The sequence below is a fragment of the Ictidomys tridecemlineatus genome, chromosome 11 (genome assembly GCF_052094955.1).
Source record: "Ictidomys tridecemlineatus isolate mIctTri1 chromosome 11, mIctTri1.hap1, whole genome shotgun sequence".
NCBI classification, from domain to species: domain Eukaryota; kingdom Metazoa; phylum Chordata; class Mammalia; order Rodentia; family Sciuridae; genus Ictidomys; species Ictidomys tridecemlineatus.
This window is the reverse complement of record NC_135487.1, coordinates 130602753-130623452: the sequence shown is the minus strand read 5'-3', so window position 1 is coordinate 130623452 and position 20700 is coordinate 130602753. Positions and strand designations below refer to the sequence as shown.

General features: G+C 43.0%; 1 protein-coding gene, 1 long non-coding RNA gene and 1 pseudogene across 3 annotated transcripts in view; 1 reads left to right on the top strand and 2 right to left on the bottom strand.

The window, feature by feature from the left end:
* The first annotated feature begins 4442 nt into the window (after positions 1 to 4442).
* On the top strand, positions 4443 to 17748 carry Psmd4 (proteasome 26S subunit ubiquitin receptor, non-ATPase 4). 2 transcript variants are annotated; one of them, XM_005331207.5, is made up of 10 exons: positions 4443 to 4585; positions 13316 to 13456; positions 14220 to 14334; positions 14841 to 14927; positions 15154 to 15222; positions 15389 to 15604; positions 15998 to 16106; positions 16254 to 16385; positions 16468 to 16535; positions 17464 to 17748. In XM_005331207.5, exons 1-10 carry the CDS (start codon positions 4560 to 4562, stop codon positions 17632 to 17634), a joined length of 1134 nt encoding a protein of 377 aa, XP_005331264.1. In that variant the 5' UTR covers positions 4443 to 4559; the 3' UTR covers positions 17635 to 17748. The 2 variants fall into 2 exon arrangements, with proteins under 2 accessions (XP_005331264.1, XP_077883709.1); XM_078027583.1 differs by having other exon boundaries at positions 17181 to 17561.
* LOC144368522 (uncharacterized) overlaps positions 4564 to 20700 on the bottom strand; it is a 29298-nt gene continuing 13161 nt past the window's right edge. Inside the window, exon 3 of the long non-coding RNA XR_013428290.1 lies at positions 4564 to 5367. This is a non-coding gene — a long non-coding RNA (uncharacterized LOC144368522). The remainder of the gene's footprint in view (positions 5368 to 20700) is intronic.
* On the bottom strand, positions 6682 to 7878 carry LOC101963251 (DNA-binding protein inhibitor ID-2 pseudogene; annotated as a pseudogene).

The window sequence follows — 20700 nt, the reverse complement described above, 5'->3', positions numbered from 1 at the left end:
AAAAATTAATATTAAAAAATAACTTCTCGGGGCTGGGGATGTGGCTCAAGCAGTAGCGCGCTCGCCTGGCATGCGTGCGGCCCAGGTTCGATCCTCAGCACCACATACCAACAAAAGATGTTGTGTCCGCCGAGAACTAAAAAATAAATATTAAAAATTCTCTCTCTCCTCTCTCACTCTCTCTTTTTTTTTTTTTTTTTAAAGAGAGAATGAGGAGAGAGAAAGAGCGAGAGAATTTTTAATATTTATTTTTTAGTTCTCGGCGGACAGAACATCTTTGTTGGTATGTGGTGCTGAGGATCGAACCTGGGCCGCACGCATGCCAGGCAAGCGCGCTACCGCTTGAGCCACATCCCCAGCCCCTCACTCTCTCTTTTAAAAAAAAATACTCTTTCTCTCTCTCTAAAAAAAAATAAAAAATAAAAATAAAAAATATTATTTCAAAAAAATAATTTAATTCCTTAATATCAAATATCCAATCACTTTTCAAAGTTACTCAATTGTTTTACAAATTATTCTACTTGGGCAGCAGGGGCAGGGGGAGACTAGGGATTGAACCCAGAGGAGACTTTTTTTTTTTAATACTTATTTTTTAATTGTAGTTGGACACACAATATCTTTGTTTTATTTATTTTTATATGGTGCTGAGGATTGAACCCAGGGCCTCACAGGTGCTAGGTGAGCGCTCTACCACTGAGCCACAACCCCAGCCACCCAAAGGAGACTTTTTATTTTGTATTTTAAGACAGGGTCTCACTAAGTTGTTTAGGGCCTCTCTGAGGCCAGCTGAGGCTGGCCTTGAATTTGTAGTCCTTCTGCCTCAGCCTCCCAAATTGCTGGAATTACAGGTATGTGACACCATGCCTGGCTACAAATGAATTTTTTTTTTTAAGAGAGAAAGAGAGAGTTTTGATATTTATTTTTTTTAGTTTTTGGCGGACACAACATATTTGTTTGTATGTGGTGCTGAGGCCACAGGCATTCCAGGCGAGTGCGCTACCGCTTGAGCCACATCCCCAGCCCCAACAAATGAATTTTTACAAGTAATTTTCTGTTTCTTTTTGTTTTTCTTTAGCACTGGACATTGAACACTGGGGTATTTCTCCAATCCTTTTTTTTTTTTTTTTTTTTTTTGGGACAGGGTCTTTCTAAATTGGTTTGGCTGGCTCTGAACTTGGAATCAGTCTCCTGAGTTGCTGAAACTGTAGGTGCGCACCACTGTGCCTAGCTTACAAATTGTTTGTTTTGGATTTTTTTTTTTTTTTTTTTAGCCCCACAAATTTCTCTTGAACTCCCAAGGTTTTTCTCCTACCCACAGTGTCTCTTGTTAAGGTCATTAATGCCCTCTCATTTTGCTAAAAATATCAGTCTTCATCTTTCTTTTTTCTTTTTTTTAAAGAGAGAGTGAGAGAGAGAGGGGGACAAAGAGAGAGAATTTTAACATTTATGTATTTATTTTTCTTAGTTCTCAGCGGACATAACATCTTTCTTTGCATGTGGTGCTGAGGATCGAACCAGGGCCACAGGCATGCCAGGCGAGCGCGCTACCGCTTGAGCCACATCCCCAGCCCTAGTCTTCATCTTTCTTGATGTCAACAGCAGCTGAGTTTACTTCCTCTCTGAAACATTTTCTTCACTAGGCTTCTGGGATACTACTTTCTCCTGGTTGTTTTTATCAGGGGTTGCTCCATCACTCATCTAAATATCAAGGTATCCCAGGGTTCAGTCATAGGACCCCTTCCCTTCTTAACCTACATTCATTTCCTAGGGAATATGTTCATTTGTTGTTTCGTTTTTGAAAGTTTTTTTTTTTTTTTTTTTTTTTTTTTTTTGGTGCTAGGGATTGAACCCAGGGCCTTGTACAAGGCAAGCACTCTACCAACTGAGCTATATCCCCAGCCCTGTTGTTTTGTTTTTGAGAGTGTTCTCCTTATGCTGCTTACTTGGTCTCAAACTTCTGGATTTAAGTGGTCCTCCCACCTCAGCCTTCCTGCTGGAACTATAGACTTGCACCACTGAGCCTGGCTTCCCTAGATTTTTTAAATTTTAGTTTATGCTGTGCTAGGGATTCAACTCATAGCCTTGAACATGCTAGACAAGTGCTCTACCACTGCACTACATTCCCAGCCTTATTGTAAAATAGTAATACAGCTATACATGCTTTCTAAAATTTTATTATTATAGCAGATTTTTTAATTTTTAATTAAAAAATTTATTTTCAATTTTTATGGTCACTTAGTTATATTTACATTATGTGGCTTGTTTGGTTTTTGTTCACTTTTTTTTTTTTTTTTTTTTGGTATTAAGGATTAAACCCAAGGAGGCTTTGAAACACTGTCCCACATCCCCAGCCCTTTTATTTTTTATTATTTTGAGATAGGATCTCCCTAAGTTGCTCAGGGCCTCCCTAAGTTGTTGAGGTTGACTTTGAACTTGCTATCCTCCTGCCTCAGCCTCCCAAGCCTCTGGGATTACAGGAATGAACCACCGGGTCTGGCAGGCTTTTGCTTTTTTTCTTTACATAATTTTCATGTTTTTTTAAAAAAGCATTTGGGGGCTGGGGATGTGGCTCAAGCAGTAGCGCGCTCGCCTAGCATGCCTGCGGCCTGGGTTCGATCCTCAGCACCATATACAAACTAAGATGTTGTGTGTGCCAAATACTAAAAAATAAATATTAAAATTCTCTCTCTCTCTCCCACTCTCTCCCTCTCAGTTTTTAAAAAATGAATAAAAAATAAATAAAATAAAAAGCAGTTGGGGGTCTGGGGTACAGCTCAGTGGTAGAAAGGGTACTAAGCATGCACAAGGCTCTGGGTTCAATCCTCAGCACCTTCCCCTCACTAATTTTGCATATGCGGGCTGGGGATGTGGCTTAAGCGGTAGCACACTTGCCTGGCATGCTTGCGGCCCGGGTTCGATCCTCAGCACCACATACCAACAAAGATGTTGTGTCCGCCGAGAACTAAGAAATAAATATTAAAAATTCTCTCTCTCTCTTTCTCTCTCCTCTCTCACTCTCTCTTAAAAAAAAAAATTTTGCATATGCTTTTTTTTTTGTAGGGGGGGGATTAAATCCAGGGCACTTAACTACTGAGCTGCAACCCTACCCCCCTCTCTCCTTTTTTCCTTTAGAGATATGAAAATTTTACTCGTATGTAAGTTGCAATGGTTACCTATAATTCTTGAACAAAGCATTTTTGAATATTATTTATTTTTGGTACTGGAGATTGAATGCAGGGACACTTTACCACTTAGTCCCCTTTTTATTTTTTATTTTGAGACAGGGTCTTCCTAAATAGCCTATGCTGGCTTTTGAATGGGGAGATCTTCCTACGTCAACCTGAGGAGTCGTTAGGATTATAAACATGCGCCACTGCACCAGACTTCGAATATTCTTATTAACCAAAATCGTATTAGTTTGTCTCCCATTCTTTGGAAGATTGAATTATTGCTTGGTCAAACCTTTTCTAAACTCCTACCGTGTGTCAGGTTTACTAATGGGCTCAAGAACTGCAATGATTTAGAAACCTTTCCTCCCCTTAGTTATATGGGGAAAACAGATATGTAAACAAATTCAATTCAGGGGTATAAGGGTTTATAGTAGATGGGTGAAGTGCTATGGGGACCAGAGGTGGTAGCTAAAAGGTCCTTACAGCTCCCGCGCCACTTTTTTTTTTTTTTTAACCACTGAACTACATTTCCAAAACCTTTTCTAAATTTTGCGACAAGGTCTAGCGAAATTGCTGAGACTGGCTCAGCCTGGAGATCCGCCCCTCTTTAAAAATGACAACGATGCTGGGCGTGGTACCTAACACCAGTGATTTCAGTGACTCTAGAGACTGAGGCAGGAGAAGCGCAAATTCCGGAGGAGCCTGGGCAATTTAGTGAGCCTCTGTCCACCCCCTACCCCAAAAAAGGTGGGGGCAGATAGGAGTGTAGTTCAGTAGTAGAACGCCCCCGGATTCAACTCCCAGTAAAATAAACAAACAAACAAGTAAATTAATAAATAAGAAAGACTTTGCTGTGCCTGCGCGGTGGTGTAGTCCCGTCCTTCCAGGTAGTCCTTCCAGGTAGGTTGAGTGTAGGAGGATTCAAAGTTCAAGGCTAGCCTGGGCAATTTAGCAAGACCCTGTTTCAAAATAAAATTTAAAAAACACAAAAACGCAAAGGTGGGTGGTGGGTGGTGGGAGTGTAATTCACTAGTGCGTGCCCAGTGCGATCCTCAGTACCGGAAAAAGAAAACGTGGGGGAGATGACGCTGGAACTGACATTCCTACCACTTCCAATGTTCCTCCGCAGAGGGGAAACCTACCTGAAAGCTAGCACTGCAGGGAAGGCGTCGGGGAAGCGCTTCTGTTACCTGGGTAACCATCTCCACGCCACCACCCCTGGCGTCCCTTCACGTAGCGCCGCCTACAACTCCCAGGACTCAACGCGGCGGATGGGGGCGGGACCAGTGCGTGGAGTCCAGGCGTGTGATTGGTGGTTACCAGAGGGCCAATCAGGGGAGCTGTTGCAAGGCAGTCCCTAGACCGGCCGGGAGGGAGGAAGGTGGCAAGATGGTGTTGGAGAGCACTATGGTTTGGTGAGGAACTACTTTGGGGCCCGTGGGGGCGTGACTGGGTCGGGGGTGCGCACAGCATCTAGGTCGGCTGGGCCCCCGGGTCGGGTCGCGGGGCTTGTAGGTCGAGACGCGGCCTTGGGGTCTAGAGAGGAGGAGCCGGGTCGACTCCCTGAGTCATCCCGGGGCCCCAGAGCGGCAGGCCCGGGTATGCCCTCTAGCTCCGAGCCGGGGATCCTGGCTGTCTCGCTTTGTTTCAGCATCGTCTGCTCCTTACCAGCCCAGAACTGTCTCAGGCTGCTTCTCCGACTTTTCCCTCCTTTCCTCAAAGTAATGGATATTAGGAAGAGAGACGATGGTGGTAAAGATGTTGGTGATTATTGTTATTAGATGTCCCATTCGTTGGCCTGTGTCGTCTTTAAAGTTACACTTGCAGATTGTTTCCTACGTGGCAGGTATATTACTTCATTTCACTTAAACCTCCCAGCAACACTTCAGAGGAAATATTTCTCCATGTTACAGATGAGGCTCAGCGATTCTAAGTCACACAGCTAGTTAAGCGGAGGCGCCAAGATATCAGACTCAGGACTACACAAAGTTTTTTTTTTTTTTTTAATCCAGTGAGACTCTTCATCAGTCTCAAGCATGGACTGAAGCAGATTAGAAGCTGACAACAAACTTTTGCAGGGTTTCAAGTTCTTTTTAGGGGATATGGTACAGTGGCAGAGGTCTTGCCTCGCATGTGTGAGGTCCTGGGTTGGATCCCCAGCACCACAAAAGCAAGAATGTTCCTTCTAAATATGAACCTAGAATATAATAAAGAACAGTTACACAAATGTACACAGGTCTCCAATTAGGAGGAACAGATACCTACGAGATTTTTCCTTTTCTCTGGTGGAAAATTGTGCTACATCATACTCAGTTAAATTTGAATTTCAGAACCACGACTGGTAGTACAAGCCTGTAATCCTAGCAATTCAGGAGGCCCAGGCAGGAGGATTCCAAGTTCAAAACCAGCTCAGCAATTTACCTAGACCCTGTCTCAAAATAAATTTTAAGAACTGGAGATGCATCTCAGTGGTGGAGTATCCTTGAGTTCAATTTCCATTATTCCCCAAAATTGAATTTCAGACAAACAGTAAGTAATTTTTAGTATAAAAGATGTCTATTTGTATGGAGTGGTGGCACAAGACTGTAATCCCAGCAGCTCAGGAGGCTGAGGTAGGAGGATTGGGAGTCATAGCAGGCTCAGCAACTTAGTGAGGCTCTAAGCAACTTAGACCTTGTCTCAAAATATAAAATAAAAAGGACTGGGGATGTGATTCAGTGGTTAAAGGTTCCTGGGTTCAATCCCTGCACTGCATCCTCAGCCCTTTATTTTTTAATTTAATTATATATTTTTTTCAGTAAACACACTTGATTTATTTTGTATAAAATGGTAAAGTTTACAACTATTATAAAAACTTAGCATGAATAAGTATATCATTACACTTTATGCAGAAATATACATCTCTGCCACTACAAGAAAACTCTAATTAAAGGAGTTCACAAAGAGGGGCTCACACACGCTCACACACTCTCTCATATACACAGAGCATTCAGTAGGCTTGAGTCAAAATTTAATTTCTGACCAAAAGACTTAATTTAAGTAAGTGAATACTGAATCCTTCTGGATTTTGAAAAAAAGGCAAAGTCTGGAGGCTGGAGTTGTGGCCCAGTGGTAGAGCACTTCCCTAGCATGTGTGAGACACTGGGTTCACCACATAGAAATAAATGAATAAAATAAAGGTTCATCAACATTTAAAAAAAAAAAAAAAGCAAAGTCTGCTTCGATTGGGCAATTCCTTGTAATTATAATGTTTTCGCTCCGAAAACCTTCCAACTGCAGAAAGGGCATTTAAAAGTCTTTTTCATAGATAACAAATATCACAGTCCAGGACAGAGAACACCGTGGGAAGATGATCATTCTTAGTTTTCCTTCCATTTGTTTTTCTTTTTAAAAAAGTCTGTTCAATTTGTCCTGGTGAAATGGTTGAAAAATAAGTTCAGCGCCTTAAAAGATCCTGTGGATTTGTTGTTGCTGTTGTGCAAAAAGAAAGAAAGAAAAAAATAAAAAGGAAAAAAGTCATGAACATCATTTATTCAGCCACAGAGTGCTTTGCTGTCATTTGACATTAACTCAGAAGGGAATTCAGAAGCCTGCAAGGATGGGATTCTGATGTCCATGTTTAGGATGGTCAGCAGTGTCCTGGACACCTGGTTCTGTCCTGGTCTCTGGTGGCGCAGGCTAACAATAGTGGGGTGTGAGTTCGGGGTGATCTGCAGGTCCAAGATGCAGTCTATGGTGTGCTACAGGATTTCCATCTTGCTCACCTTCTTGTTTTGGGAGATGCTTGGCCCAGCTCCTTGAGCTTGGAGTACCAGTTGTTTGTGTTGTACATCAGGCTCATCAGGTCATCCACCAGGGTCTGTTCCAGGAGATGCCCAGGCTGTGGTCTGACAGACTGTTTTTCCTAATGCACCTCACCAGACTGACTGAAGGCTTTCATGCTGACTGCAGTGGAAGGAGAGACAAGAAGGGAGCAGGCTACCCTGGAGCTCAGGCTGCCGCCTGCCCAGCTGGCTGTGCTGGGCACTAGGATCTGCTCAGAATCTTATTTTTTTATTTTTGAGGTGGTGTTTCATTAAGTTTCTTATGGCCTCACTAAATTGCTGAGGAGGGACTCAAACTTGTAATCCTCCTGTCTCAGCCTCTTGGGGTGTTGTGATTACAGATATACACTGTACTTGTTTCTTTTTCTTTTTTAACGGTAGATGGAATCAAGTAGAATACTGTGAACATCAAGCTGAGGAGATTTTTTATTTATTTAAAAAAATTTTTTTAATACTGGGGATTGAACCCACTGAGCCACATCCGCAGTCTACTTTTTTTTCTTTTTATTGGTGGGGGGTCTACTGGGGATTGAACTCGGGGGTACTCAACCACTGCACCACAATCCAGCCCTGGTTTCTATTTAATTTAGAGACAAGATCTCACTGAGTTGCTAAGCATCTTGCTTTTGCTGAGGCTGGCATTGAACTTGCAATCCTTCTGCCTCAGCCTCCTGAACTACTGGGATTATAGGCATGTGCCACTGTGCCTGCCTGGCTCCCATCCATTTTTAATTCTTATTTAGAGACAGGGTCTCACTAAGTTGCTTAGGGCTTCATTTAGCTGGGATCCTCCTACCTCAACCTCCCTAGTGCTTGGATTACAGGTATGCACCACTGTGCCTGGCTAAATTGAGGTGATTGAACTTTGTCTTGTACCCTTCCATTGAGGACTATTAAGAAAGCTCTGGGGCTTCAGTTGGGGCTCAGTGGTAGAGCACTTGCCTAGCACATGCAAGGCACTGGGTTTGATCCTCAGCACCACATATAAATAAATTAATTAAATAAAGGTATTGCGTCCATCTACAACTAAGAAAAAACAAAGGACTGGGGCTGGGGTTGTAGCTCAGTGGTAGAGCATTTGCCTAGTGGGGATGAGGCACTGGGTTCAATCCTCAGCACCACATAAAAATAAAAGTTAAATTCTTAAGAAAGAATGAAGGAAAGTTCTAAGGGTCGTGGGAGCAGACCTGTATACAAAATGGCATTTAAGAATATTGCTCTGTGCCAGGTGTGGTGGCATGTGCTGTAATCCAGCAATTTGGGAGGCAGAGGCCTGAGGATGCAGATTTGAGACCAGCCTCAGCAACTTAGTGAGGCTGTAAGGACTTAGTGAGATCCTGCCTTAAAACATAATAAAAGTGTTCAGTGGTTAAGCAACCCTGTGTTCAATTCCTAATTCTTCCCGCCCACCCCAATCCCCCTCAAAAAAAAAGAAAGAAAAAGAATATTGTTTTGCCTGTAATCCCAGCAACTCTTGAAGCTAAGGCAGGAGGATCAAAAGTTTGAGATTAGCAGAGGCAATTTAGTAAGACCCTGTTTCAAAGTAAAAGGCCTAGGGATAGGCATGGTGGGAAGCACACACCTATAATCCCAGTAATTTGGGAGGCTGAGTCAGGAGAATGGCAGGAGACCAACCTGGCAACTAAGTAAAACCTTGTCTTAAAAAAAAAAAAAAAAAAGTGTTCATTACATATCAAGTTTAAGATTGAGAAAACTAAACAATATGTTTCTTAGGAATGCATACATAGGTGGTAAGGCATCTGTTTTTGCCTCCAATAGCCTTCCCCCTACTGGTTTTGGCAAAGTATGGAAACTACTGTGTTGTTCTCCAGAGTCAGTTCTCATGGTCTCTCCTGTCACCATTTTCTCCCCAGCCTTATCCACCTGCTGGTCTTGCCCACAATCCTTAATCTTAGTAGCTATTCCATCTGGACTATACTCAAGGCCTCCATTGTGTTTTATGTTTGGACTTGGCACTTTTATTTTAAGAGTTTGAGAGGCATTTACTTCCCTGCTGGGAGAATAATCAGAAACAATATATCAGGGGAAAAATATAAGGTATGGTCAGTAAAGTTAGACCTTGAGCTTCTTTACATAGTTTGTTTAGAGGTGTGTGGTTGAGTTCCTACTCTGGATTAGTTTTTGTTTTATGCTTCTAAGTATCAGGCACTTTGCTAAGTACTTTCTGTGTATTTAACCCATATAGCAATCCCACAGGATTGGGTACAATAAAATCCATTTTAAGGTGATGTAATAATCTCAGAGAAATTAAGTAACTTTCTTAGGATTATACAGTTATGATCCTAAGAAGTAGAGTGGGAATTTGAACCTGGGCCTGAACGCTATCCTACATTCTTTTTTTTTTTTTTTAAATCCAGTTTTTGTTTTTTAAATTACAGCATTCTCTCTATCTCTCTCTCTCTCTTTTTTTATTAGAGAGAGAGAGAGAGAGAATTTTTTTTTTAATATTTATTTTTTAGTTCTCGGTGGAGACAACATCTTTGTTGGTATGTGGTGCTGAGGATTGAACCCGGGCTGCATGCATGCCAGGCGAGCGCACTACCACTTGACCACATCCCCAGCCCCCTACATTCTTTTCTATGCTTATTTTCCAGTAACTTCTTAATTATCTCTCTTTACCATTTTTGGTGTGTGTTTATTACTAGACAGCGTATTCTAAAGAAAAAAAAATTGCCCCTAAACCAGTATTTTTCTTGCCAATAGAAATGAAGTATATCATCTAAGGTACTGCTTTCTTCCATTAGCACAGATAGAATCATCCACTGTTGGAGCTTGCTTACAGGGACCTAAGGGGTCATCAAGAATTCATCATCGGGACTGAGGTTGTGGCTCAGCGGTAGAGTGTTTGCCTGGCATGTGTGAGGCCCTGGGTTCAATTCTCAGCACCACATACAAATAAATAAATTAAAATAAAGGTCCATCAATGACTAAAAACATAAAAAAAAAAATTCATCATCTACAGGGACTTATGTAACAACCTCATTTAACTGCTTGTGATCGATGGAAAACTGGAACTTGTATTGTGTATTATCTGGATTATTTCCTCTTTTTATTATTTATTTTTTAATTTTAGTTGGATTAATTATCTTTAATTAATTTTTTTTGTGTGGTGCTGAGAATGGAACCCAGGGCCTTGTCTGTGCTAGGCATGCACTCTACTGCTGAGCCACAATCCCAGCCCTCTTTCCTCTTTTTTAAAGAAATTTTATTATTTCTATTTTGCAGTATTGGGGATTGAACCCAGGTGCACTTTATCATGGAACTACATCCCCAGCCCTTTTTTATTTTGAGACAGGGTCTTGCTAAGTTGCCAAGGCTGGCTTTGACTTTGTGATCCTCCTGCTTCAGCCACTTGAGTAGCTAGTATTATAGGTGGGCACCAGCATACCAGACTGAATTCTTTTAGATTGTCAAAATTCACAGGGATAGGACTGGGGCTCAGTGGTAAAGTGCCTGCCTCGCATGTCTGAGGCACTGGGTTTGATCCTCAGCACCACATAAAAATAAATAAAGATAACTGTATGTTCTTCTACAACTAAAAAAAATTATAGCGATAGAAGTGTTGAGATCCAAAATCAATGAAACCTAATTTTTGTGGTTCAGTCCAACTTCCAAAGCTATTAAACATTTAACCACAATGATTACATTGTACCTAGTATATGCTAATTTGTAAGTACTTTAATTTTTTTTTCCTGGTAACACCTTTTTAATAGGTCAGAGTAACTGTAGAGTTTATTACGTTCTTCCTGAGAATAATTTATATCCTCCAACAAACTAAAGGGAAAGTTATATTCTTCAAAATGATCTAAGACAATGATGGCCTAAAAACTGGATAGCTAGACAATCAAACCTCTGTGTTCTACTTAATTCTCTCTGGGGAAGAGTGACACAATGAAGGGTCAGTCAGCTCCAATGGCTGTGAAAGAGTCAACATGGCTCCAATCTTTCTTCATAAATTACATAAAAATGGAAATGGGTAGTTCTGGAACTTATCACTGAAATTTGGAGGTGCTCATACAAAGCGTTTGTGCTTCTAAGAGAAATTGCACTGCTACAGACAACTGGCACATTACCTTGGTGAGAAGTCTTAGCTGTGCTCTACAGCTAGCTCCCAGCCTACTGCTTTGATATCCATGTGAAAGTAAAAAGCAGGAGAGCTATGCATGGTGGTGCAAGCCTATAATTCCAGCAGCTCAGGAGGCTGAGACAGAAGGATCACAAGTTCAAGGCCAGCCTCAGCAGTTTAGCAAGGCCCTAAACAACTTGGTGAAATTTTCTCAAAACATACATACATACATACATAAAAGGGCCAGTTGCTGGAATTGTGGCTTAGAGATAGAGTGCTTGCCTAGCACATGTGAGGCACGGGGTTTGATCTTTAGCACTATATAAAGTTATTTTTAAAAGGGAAGGCGGGGATGCCAGGGATGTAGCTTAGTGGTGAATTGTCCCCTGGGTTATATCCCTAGTACAAAAAAAAAAAAAAAGGGAGAGACAGGGTGCTATTTTTTTCCCTGAGAAAACTCAACTTTTCAATGTAACTTTTATATTCTTTCTTTGTAAATGGGATTAGCATATTGCAATAAAAGGGTGTTCTACCAAAAACCCCAGTCTGGATAATAATCCTTAGCCTTCTGGATCACCCAGGATTCTTCACCACACTCCTCTTTGAATATGTAGTGAAGCTAGGTCAGGAATGAACATAGTACCCAGGCCATTAAAACATCCTACTGTAGGGCTGGGATTGTGGCTCAGTTGTAGAGCGCTTGCCTTGCCTAGCATGTGTGAAGCCCAGAGTTTGATTCTTGGCACCACATGTAGATAAATAAAATAAAGGTCGATTGGCAACTTTAAAAAAAAAAAAAAAAAAAGATTGGTCTTCATGTTTTATTTGGTTGGTTGGTTGGTACTGGAGATTGAACCAGGGGCACTCAACCACTGATCCACATCCCCAGCCCTATTTAGAGACAGGGTCTCACTGAGTTGCTTAGCCCCTCCCCATTGCTGAGACTGGCTTTGAACTCTTTTTTTTTTTTTTTTTTTAAAGAGAGAATGAGAGAGGAGAGAGGGAGAGAGAGAGAGAGAATTTTTAATATTTATTTTTTAGTTCTCGGCGGACACAACATCTTTGTTGGTATGTGGTGCTGAGGATCGAACCCGGGCTGCACGCATGCCAGGCGAGCGCGCTACCGCTTGAGCCACATCTCCAGCCCCTGAACTCTTTTTTTAAAAAATATTTATTTATTTATTTTTTAGTTTTCGGTGGACACAACATCTTTGTTTGTACATGGTGCTGAGGATCGAACCCGGGCCGCACGCATGGCAGGCAAGCGCGCTACCGCTTGAGCCACATCCCCAGCCCTTCTTTTTTTTGTGGTGCTGGGGTTTGAACCCAGGGCCTTGTGCGTGCAGAGCAAGCACTCTACCAACTGAGCTATATCCCCAGCCCCTGGCTTTGAACTCTTGATTCTCCTGCCCCCCAGTCTCCCCAGCCGCTGGGATTATAGGTGTGCACCACTGCACCCAGATTTTAAAAGCTTAATGAACAAATTTCAAAATAACACATTTTGAACCTCAGACTTTTCTGAATATCATTATTTAAAAAAACAAACAAGGGCTGGGGATGTAGCTCACGCGGTAGCGCGCTCGCCTGGCATGCGTGTGGCCCAGGTTTGATCCTCAGCACCACATACCAACAAAGATGTTGTGTCCGCTGAAAACTAAAAGAAATAAATATTTAAAAAACTCTCTCTCTCTTTAAAAAAAATAAAAAACCAAAGAAACAAAACAGCAAAAATGAACCCAACTCAAGATGTGGTTAAACTTATTTGAAAGAGGTTTTCAACTAGCTGTCATTCAGCTGGAGCTGTATGTGCTGGTGACCAAGGACATGGGATAGTTCCTGGCTGCTGGTGGAAGGCTGGATTAAAAGTTTTCTTCATTTCCTATATTTTGAGTACACCCTTTATGATAGATTTTAAATCACCTATGACAAAGCTTAATAACACTGGTACATAAGGAGATTGCAGTCTTTGATGCTCATCAGAATTGTGGAATGTTAAAAAAATTTTCCTCCTCTGGTCATTTTGAGTCAGTCAGTCTATGATAAGACTTGGTCATATATATACTATATTTTTTAAAAAATTTACAGTTAATTCTGTATTCCACCAAGGCTGAGATCCACTGCCATAACACAGTGTATCTCACATGAAAGGTGCTGAAGGGAGCCCCAGAACTGAAGAGAATGTTTCAGAAAGATCCTAAAATACTTCTTTGTCCTCCTTCACCCCAATCTGACAGTGTGGACAACAGTGAATATATGCGGAATGGAGACTTCTTACCCACCCGGCTACAGGCCCAACAGGATGCTGTCAACATAGTATGTCACTCAAAGACCCGAAGCAACCCTGAGAACAACGTGGGCCTCATCACACTGGCCAAGTATGTAAGACAGGAGGAGGGACTTGGTAGATGGGTGGCTTTTCTTCCCATGTTACAATGTTGCATGTCCTATTTGAGATGACTGCCGTTTCATGGATTCCCTTAGGCTACTTTTGCCCATTACCTTCTTCGACTGTGTTCTTCACTGTTCAGTATAAATGCCAGTAGTAACTCCTTTTTGATATTTAAATTATTTGATATAAAGTCAGGCTGGGGGTATTGCTTAGTGGTAGAGCATTTGCCTAGCATTTGTGAGGCCCTGGGTTCAATCTCCAGCACTTCAAAAAAGAGGGGGGAAAAATAAAATAAATAAAAAATTATTTGGTGATCAGAGCTCCTAGGCATACATCATCACACATTCTGTTACCCCAAAAATGATTTGTTTCAGGACTGGTAATTATCAAATGAATAACTTTCCATTTCAATGTACATACTCTTAGCTGAAAAGTGAGTCTAGAAATGGAGAAGGTGGTAAGATACAAAGTAGCATATAATTTTTGTGGCAGATTTTCAAGGCTCTGAGAGCAAAATAGGTTGAGAAGAGTTAGGATAAAACATTGGCAGACAAAGGGCAGATTCTTTCAAACCAACCCGTGTACTTATTTTTTATTATTGTGTTTGGTGTCTATTAAATATTAGTTTGATTCAGAAGAAAAGAGATTGTAGTTATTGTCGAGGTTTTTAAAGAAAAGGTGAGTTACAAACAAGTTAGGATCTCCTTGTGCTTACCTGAACTCACTAACATGCTTTTCCCCACATCCAGTGACTGTGAAGTGCTGACCACACTCACCCCTGACACCGGCCGCATCCTCTCCAAGCTCCACACCGTTCAACCCAAGGGCAAGATCACCTTCTGCACTGGCATCCGCGTAGCCCATGTGAGTCCTACTGGGTCCCTTTGGTTTTCCCTTCCTGCTTGGGTTTTGCCTTCAACATCAACATCACTTCAATTTCCCCTCTGGAATCTTCTTTTTTTTTTTTAGTTGTAGATGGGCACAATACCTTTATTTATTTTTTCGTGGTGCTGAGAACTGAACCCCGTGTTCTAGGCAAGTGCTCTGCCACTGAGCTACAATCCCAGACCTTCTCTGGAATAGAAGAATAGAATTTACAATAGCCAGAGTAAGGGGGGAGGGAAAGGATATGGTGGGATGAATCCCAGGATCAATGAACATTATGAAAGGAATGATCCCTCGAATTGAGAATTCATTCCCCCTCCTCTTCTTTATCCACAGAAATGCACAGCAAGATGGGAGAGGTTAGATCTTGTGTGAGCACAATGATAGATATGAAGTACGTAGGAACTGTGAAGAAGAGAAAGAATAGAGGGAAGAGCGAGGGAGTTTCCTTGGTTGACCCTAAGGACTTTCTCTTCCTTTCCTAGCTGGCTCTGAAGCACCGACAGGGCAAGAATCACAAGATGCGGATCATTGCTTTTGTGGGGAGCCCTGTAGAAGACAATGAGAAGGATGTGAGTCCTAGAAATAGTGCATTTGGGCAGTCTGTTTGGGAATGAGGTCTTTTAGTGCTCAGTGCAGAGGCACTGAGCTTATTGTTTAGGGGAAGGTAAATATGCAGGATTCTGTTTCTGTTGGGGGGCCTTGGGGAAGTCAGTGGATTTTTGTGTACTTCTATGAGGCAAGTCTTTTTCCTCTCAAAAGAAATTGATTTCTTGATTTTTCTCCCTTTCTTCCTAGTTGGTTAAACTGGCTAAACGCCTCAAGAAAGAGAAAGTGAATGTTGACATTATCAATTTTGGGGAAGAGGTGAGCTGGAACTGGGGGGGGGGGGGGCATTGACTTGATTTGGTTATGTTCAGGCCAAACTTTCCCAGAGAATGGCCCAGAATGGGAGAGGAGCTATGGACAAGAGATGTGGTGACAGAGGAGGAGGAACAAGGTGTGAAGGAGAGTGTCACGTGTTTTCCTACAGGAGGTGAACACAGAAAAGCTGACGGCCTTTGTAAACACATTAAATGGCAAAGATGGAACTGGTTCTCATCTGGTGACAGTGCCTCCTGGGCCCAGCTTGGCTGATGCTCTCATCAGTTCTCCGATTCTGGCTGGTGAAGGTGGTGCCATGCTGGGTCTTGGTGCCAGTGACTTTGAATTTGGAGTGGATCCCAGTGCTGATCCTGAGCTGGCCCTGGTAAGTAAATGTTGACCCAAAGTATAGCCCGGGGGTTTTTCCTTTATTCTCCTTTACTGATTTATATAATAGGGCTCGGCAGTCCTCAGCATTCCCATAACCCTTGTTTTCCAAGACCCCCTTTTTATTCTCTCTTTCCTATAACTCTGTCTTATCTCTAGGACATCAACATCAGATTCTATCTCATTCAGTCTCCTAATTAAATCCCATGCTTTCCCCAGGTCCTTCCTTTTTCCCCATACCAGTTCTTAACCCTCCGGCTCTTTCCCATAAGACAAACCGCAAGCTGCTCTTTTAGCTGCTCTTTTAGCTGCTCTTTAGGCTCCTTTCCTGCATCCCGGCTGACTTTAAATGAGGCTGCAGGACATCTGATCGTGCCTTTCCCATTGCCAGGCTCTTCGTGTTTCCATGGAAGAACAGCGGCAAAGGCAGGAAGAAGAGGCACGGCGGGCAGCAGCAGCCTCTGCTGCTGAGGCTGGGATTGCTACGGCTGGGACCGAAGGTGAGTGAGGTGGAATCTGAAGCCTGACTGCAGGAGAGTGTCTGGGAGGGAGGGGAATCTGTGAAAGGAATGTACTGATGGAATGGCTGAGGGGGGCTGTGTGGAACTGACACTAGTTCCATCCCAACCTTTTCTTCCTTTTCCCAGACTCAGATGATGCTCTGCTGAAGATGACCATCAGTCAGCAGGAATTTGGCCGCACAGGACTCCCTGATCTAAGCAGTATGACTGAGGAAGAGCAGATTGCTTATGCCATGCAGATGTCCCTGCAGGGAGCAGGTAAGCCAGAGCAGGGTGGTAGTGCACGGGCAGTGGGTGGGATGGGGAAATGGAACTGAGCAGACTGTCTTCCTTTTCTCAGAGTTTGGCCAGGCAGAATCAGCTGACCTCGATGCCAATTCAGCCATGGATACATCTGAGCCAGCCAAGGTGAGGGCAGCAATACCCCCTGCTCCCATCAGGAATAAATTCCCCTTGCAGTCAGATCTTCAGCTCTCTTGGCCCAAGGCCATTCCTCCCTCAGGGTTTCATAAATGAGTCCTTTGAGGAGCAGAAAATGGATATGAATTTTTTTTTTCCCCTTTGGTACCGGGGATTGAATGAATTCAGGGGGACTCAACCATCTCCAGTCCTATTTTGAATTTTATTTATAGACAGGGTCTCACTGAATTGCTTAGCAGCTCACAGTTCCTGAGGCTGGCTTTGAACTCATGATTCTCCTGCTTCAGCCTCCCAAGCTGCTGAGATTATAGGCATGTGCCACCACACTGGTGGATATGGATTTGTTTGTAAACCTTGCTTAAGGCAACAGAATGCTATTCGTCTAGGTTGGAGAAATGTCCAACTGTTCTCAAATTCTTCCTTGCTGGTGGGAAATTTTTAACTATCCTATGGAATCCCAGTTCTATAGGATATCACCCCCCTCCCAGAGTGAAAAAAGAAAAAGGAGTTCTGGGCGTCTGATAACAGGGAACCTGCATGTGATGACTGTTTTTACCTGCTGATTACAATTAGCAAAGTTCTCAAGCTTCTCCTGTTTTTCGTCAGTAACAAGTTTGAATTCATACCATCTAGGGGAGGACTGGTGATGTGGCTCTCTCTACCTAGCCTAGCATGCAGGAGCCTGTGAGTTCCACCTGCACACCACGGGGTTGGGGAGGACATGGCAGAGTACGTGACATCTGGGGCGTTGTATCTTACTGAGTCTCCTTCCTTCCCTTGGCTAGAGGTGCTCCTCAGCCCCTGCCCCTAGTCAAGAGAGGAGCACGCCTGAAGCAGCAGTGTGCTCCTGTCCCTTAGACCTGCTTGCTCCCTGTTAGCCCCCACACTGCATGAGCTAACGCTGCCTTTTTTTCAGGAGGAGGATGATTATGACGTGATGCAGGACCCTGAGTTCCTTCAGAGTGTCCTAGAGAACCTTCCAGGTGTGGATCCTAATAATGAAGCCATTCGAAATGCCATGGGCTCTTTGGCCTCCCAGGCCACCAAGGATGGCAAGAAAGACAAGAAGGAGGAGGATAAGAAGTGAGACTGAGGGAAAGGGTGGCTAGCCTGCCCAGGGGACTGTATAGGGTGGGGTGGGATATAGGGTTAGATATGTTATCTGTAACAATTACAACCTAAATAAAGCTTGGCAAATTTTTTTCCTTTTTTGCTTCAAGTAGTGATAGCTTAGCATTTGGGAAAGAAGGAGCTGAGGGGAAGGAGCCTGAGGAACTACTTCCCTTTGAGCTCTCTGTACTCACTCCCTATCCTGACACTCTTCCCTATCACTTCTGCTGGCTCTACTGCCCTGGGGCTATTTTGCTTTGTCATTAAGAGAAGTCTGTTAAGAGCCCTCTTTATGTTAGGAATCAGGGCCCAAGAGGCGAATAGAAAACTATAATGTGGGCAGCCCAGCTGTGACTTCTGGGCACCCTCCTAGAGGTGACCATAGGCCCTCTAAAAGGGTGAAAAGTTCACCAGCAGATGAAGAAGAGATAGAGGTGATTCCAGTCCACAGGAGCAGTGTGTGCTGACAGCATGTGGAGGCACAGTTGAGGAACTGGGGAGCTCAGAAACTGGCTGGCAGTTGGCCCAGGGCACCAAGGAGCAGGAATCCTTTAGGCCTGACTTTAACAGTTAAGTCTGTGAAGCCAAAGGATAAAACATCTGTCTTCATGAAGTGCTTAATTCAGAAGGTTTCTTTGTCCTTATGATCACTGAACACATGGAAAGAACCAGAAGACTGGGACACAGGTCCCAGCTCTGCCAGAACATGACTTTGCTTAGGGAATTACATTCAGGCCCAGGAAAGCTCAATCGACTAATACTTTTTTTTTTTTTTTTAAGGTTTTATTTTTTATATCTTTATTTTGTTTATTTATTTTTATGTGGTGCTGAGGATCGAACCCAGGTGCTAGACGAGAGCTCTACCGCTGAGCCATAATCCCAGCCCTCGACTAATATTTTTATGACCAGTAGTCATAAAGGACTCCCAAGTTCTAAGTGAAATGGGGCATTTCTTGCCTCTGTACTCACTGGGATTATTATCAGTTTACAAGTAACATTTAATTGAAAAAATACTAATCTCCCAAAAAGTTGGCCTTGATGAAGCAATAAAACTATATAGCTAGGCATGGTGGCATCTAATCCCAGTTACTCCGAAAGCTGAGGCAGGAGGGTCACAAGTTTAAGGCCAGCCTCAGCAATTTAGTGAGGCCCTGAGTAACTTAGTGAGACCCTGTCTCAAAATAAAAAGAAGGGCTGAGGGTGTTGCTCAGTGGTTAAGTACCCCTAGGTTCACTCCTGGTTCCAAAAACAAAAAATTGTATTCTCTTTTTGGAATGCTGGGTGCTGGATATTAAATCCAGGACCTTATGTATGATAAGCAAGTACTCTACCACTGAGTTACCCCCTCAACCACCCTTTCTCCCAATCACATTTTTGTGGGGAGGAGTAGGGATTGAATCCAGTGGCACTTTACCATTAAGCTACATCTCCAGCCCTTTTTATTTATTATTTTGAGACTGGATCTCACTAAGTTGCTTAAGGCCTCCCTAAGTTGCTGAGGCTGGCCTTGAACTTACAGTCCTCCTGCCTCAGCCACTGGAGTAGCTAGAATTACAGGCATGTACCACTGTGTCCCTTTCAGAACACATAAGGACTGTTAATGTTTTGAGTCTTTATAGGTTTCAAGTCTGATTATTTTGTTCGTTTTTGACTCTACCCCTCACCTCTTGGGTAGAATGGAAAATCTTCAAACTTATATCACTTACCTCATATTCTGGTTTTGTGGTTTTCAAATTAAATCTCATTTGTGTTAGTCTCTCTCCCTGTGATTTTGTACTCTCATTTTGGTGTGGTTTCTCAAGGGAGCAGAGAGAAATGTGTGTGGTCAGTCAACCAGAAGCTCCTATTTCCTTAGGTCTCAATTACCTCATTTCTCTGTCTCAGCAAGTGGTTGTGAAAATTAAACATGGTGGTGTATGTGTAACCGAAGGTCAAAGGAGATTATTCCTGTTGTTTACGTTGATAGACTTCATTGGACACACAAGTGAGCACAGCTAAAGATTTGTGGCCTCTTATCCTCAGCCTACATAAGGTCAAAATTTTTTTTTTTTCAGTACTGGGGATTGAACCCAGGGCCTTGCATGTGCCAGACAAGGCTCCACTACTGAGCTGCATACATCCCAGCCGTTTTTACTCTGAAACAAGGTTTCGTTAAGTTGTCCAGGCTGGCCTTAAACTTGCAATGGGGGCTGGGGCTGTAGGACTCAGTGGTAGAGTGCTGAGCATGTGTGAGGCACTGGGTTCAATCCTCAGCACTGCATAAAAATAAATAAAATAGGTCCATTGACAAAAAACAAACAAACAACCTTGCAATGGAGTGGACCATCACTCCCAGCAAGATTAGAAATTTGACAGAAAGGCCAAGCATGGTGGCACATGCCTGTAATCCTTACTACTTGGGAGGCTGAGTCAACTGGATCCTTTGGATCTAAGAAAAGAACAACCTGGACTTGGGCATGGCAGCAAATGCCCATAATCCCAGTGATTTAGGAGACAGAGGCAGGAAGATTGCAAGTTCAAGACCAGCCTCAGCAATTTAGCAAGGCCCTAAGAAACAGTAAGACAAAGTCTCACAAAATAAAAAGGAGGACTGGGATTGTGCCTCAGTGGTAGAGCACTTGCCTAGCACGGGTGACAAACTGGGTTCAATCCTCAATACCACATAAAAAATAAAGATATTGTGGGCTGGGGATATAGGTCAGTTGGTAGAGTGCTTGCCTTGCATGCACAAGACCCTGGGTTCAATCCCTAGTCCTCAAAAGAAATAAAGGTATTGTGTCCAAAAAAATAAAAAGGACTTTGGGGTTGTGGTTTGGTGGTAAAGCACCTCTGGATTCAATCCCCACTACCGGGGGGAAAAAAAAACCCGCCTGGGTTATATAGTGAGACCCGTTCTTAAAAATATTGACAAGGAAATGAAGAGAGTCATGGAGAGACAATGATCTGTTTTGGAGTGCTGTTACTCTCCCTCCCTCATTCTTCGGGACGGGAGCAGAGACCACAGGCCAAGTTTAGAAGAATACAGACAGGGAATGCCTGCAAG